Consider the following 2,849-nt stretch of genomic DNA (forward strand, 5'->3'; position numbering starts at 1 on the left):
AGGACCCCTGTGGGTATCCCCCAACCCTGGCACATCAAGTCTCTGTAGGGTTAGGCTCATCCTCTCACTGAGGCCGGACAAGATGGCCCAGTTAGAAGACNATATCCCACAGAGAGGCAACAGCTTTAGGGATAGTTCCCGCTCCAGTTGTTCAGGACCACATGAAGATTGAGCTGCATATCTGCTACATATGTGCAGGGATTGGGGTGGGGGTGGATAGGTTTAGTCTCTGTATGCTCTTTGATTGGTGGTTCAGACTCTAAGAGGCCCCAAGGGTCCNGGTTAGTTGACTCTGTTGGTCTTCTTGTGGCATTCTTATCCTCTTTGGGGCCCTCAATTCTTCCATAAGAGTTTCTGAGTTCTGTCCAATGTTTGTCTGTGGATATCTGCATCTGTTTCAGTCAGCTGCTGGGTGGAGCCTCTCAGAGGACAGCTATGGTAGGCTCTTGTCTGNAAGCACAACAGTATCATTAATAGTGTCAGGGATTGGTGTTTGCTCATTGGATGGTGGGGCTGGTTATTGTTTGCCATTTCCACAGACTCGGCTCTATCTTTGTTCTTTCATTTCTTTTAGACAGGACAAATTTTTGATCAAAAGTCTGTGGGTGGGTTAGTGTCCTTATCCATCCACTGGGGTCCTGCCTGGCTCTTCAGATTCCATATCCCCATAGCTATGTATCTCAGCTAACGTCACTGCCCATAGCCTCTGGGGGCCTCCCCCATCCTGGGTCTCTGGGGTTTCCTAGAGATTCCCCCATCTGGACCAGCCCCCACCCTGCCATGGCAACTGAAAAAATCCATTCATTCTCCTGTTCCTCTCTCCTGTCTCTTTTCACACCTGATCCTGTCCCCCCATTACCCTCCACATGCCCTCTCCCACAGTTCCCTCCCTCTTTCTGCCTCCTATCTATTTTATTCCCCCTTCTAAGTGAGCTTCAAGCATCCTCACTTGGGCCTTTCTAATTGTTTAGCTTCTTTGAGTCTTTGTGGTATATCACTGGTATACTGTACTTTTTGGCTAATATCCACTAATTACTGAGTACAGACTGTGCATGTGTTTTTGGGTTTGAATTACCTCACACAGATGGTACTTTTTAGTTCCATTTGCCTGCAAAATTCTTTTAACATTTTTCCTATTTGAATTGTAGGGTGATGGTCAAAGCCCTTGTTGTTTAGTGCATTGGACACGGATGTCTAAATGGGTTTAGGGATGTGACAATCCAAAATCTATATAATGGATGGGTGCTCACATGGATCATTTTCTGTTCCTACAGGAAAGCGCATTTGTCTTGGTGAAAGCATTGCCCGCAACGAGTTGTTCCTTTTCTTCACGTCCATCCTCCAGAACTTCTCGGTGGCAAGCCATGTTGCTCCTAAGGACATTGACCTCACTCCCAAGGAGAGTGGTATTGGAAAAATACCTCCAACGTACCAGATCTGCTTCTTGGCCCGCTGATTGGGCTGAGGCACACAGGTGGCCCCACTTCTTTTGAGAATGGCTCTATTTTTGTGCCTCTGAGAGAGCTGCTAGAAAACAGAATGCAGGTTGCTGCTCACATCTTTCCTCCTATTGTGGTTCTCCACAGCTGGAAGGTTTGTTCTTCCCTGTGAATGGCACTGGAGAAAACAATCAACTATCTTTCTTGATTTGTGAACAGAGATTTCTGGAGTCCACATCTCACTTCCCTCTTCCTCCCAACTTATGAGCTCTGCACACTCTGTGATTTGTGCTAATGGACCCTGTGAAACATCTGAATTATATGTCTACAGACTTGCCTAGTATGTATGGTTTAGGTAAACAGAATCATATAGTGTGTGATGTTTGGTGTCTCGTGCCTTTACTTCACATAATATTATCTAGGATTCTATATTCTACAGGCCACAGCCACACACCATCATGGGTTTTTTTCATGCTCTTTTTTTATTAGATATTTTCTTTATTTACAATTCAAATGGTATCCTGAATGTTCCCTATAACCTCCCCAATGCCCTGCTCCCCTACCCACTACTCCCACTTCTTGGCCCTGGAATTCCTCTGTGCTGGGGTATATAAAGTTTGCAAGACCAAGGGGCCTCTCTTCCCAATGATGGTCGACTAAGCTGTCTTCTGCTACATATGCAGCTAGAGATACGAGCTCTGGGGGTACTGGTTAGTTCATATTGTTTTTCCACCTATAGAGTTGCAGACCCTTTCAGCTCCTTGGGTACTTTCTCTAGCTCCTCCATTCGGGGCCCTGTATTCCATCCTATAGATGACTGTGATCCTCCACTTCAGTATTTGCCAGGAACTGGCATAGCCTCACAAGAGACTGCTATATCAGGGGCCTTTCGGCAAAATCTTGCTGGCATATGCAATAGTGTCTGGGTTTGGTATCTGATTATGGGATGGATCTCTGGGTGGGGTAGTGTCAGGGTGGTCCATCCTTTCATCTCAGCTAAAAACTTTTTTTCTGTAACTCCTTCCATGGCGGTTTTGTTTCCTATTCTAAGGAGGAATATAGTATCCACACTTTGGTCTTCATTCTTCTTGAGTTTCATGTGTTTTGCAAATTGTATCTTGGGTATTATAAGTTTCTGGGCTAATATCCACTTATCAGTGAGTGCATATGAAGTGACTTATTTTGTGATTGGGTTACCTCACTAAGGATGATATTCTCCAGATCCATTCATTTGCCCAAGAGTTTCATAAATTCATTGTTTTTAATAGCTGAATAGTACTCCATTGTGTAAATGTACCACATTTTCTGTATCCAATCCTCTGTTGAGGGACATCTGGGTTCTTTCCAGCTTCTGGCTATTATAAATAAGGCTGCTATGAACATAGTGGAGCATGTGTCCTTATTACAAGT

At 44.7% G+C, this 2,849-nt stretch overlaps 1 protein-coding gene across 1 annotated transcript in view; it reads left to right on the top strand.

Moving 5' to 3' along the window:
* LOC110298448 (cytochrome P450 2B9-like) overlaps positions 1-1,819 on the top strand; it is a 41,352-nt gene extending 39,533 nt beyond the window's left edge. The window contains exon 9 of the mRNA XM_021167702.1: positions 1,275-1,819. Within this exon, the coding sequence (XP_021023361.1) occupies positions 1,275-1,456 (182 nt within the window). The 3' untranslated portion in view covers positions 1,457-1,819. The remainder of the gene's footprint in view (positions 1-1,274) is intronic.
* The last annotated feature ends 1,030 nt before the right edge of the window (positions 1,820-2,849 follow it).

Source organism: Mus caroli, chromosome 7, assembly GCF_900094665.2.
Source record: "Mus caroli chromosome 7, CAROLI_EIJ_v1.1, whole genome shotgun sequence".
NCBI classification, from domain to species: domain Eukaryota; kingdom Metazoa; phylum Chordata; class Mammalia; order Rodentia; family Muridae; genus Mus; species Mus caroli.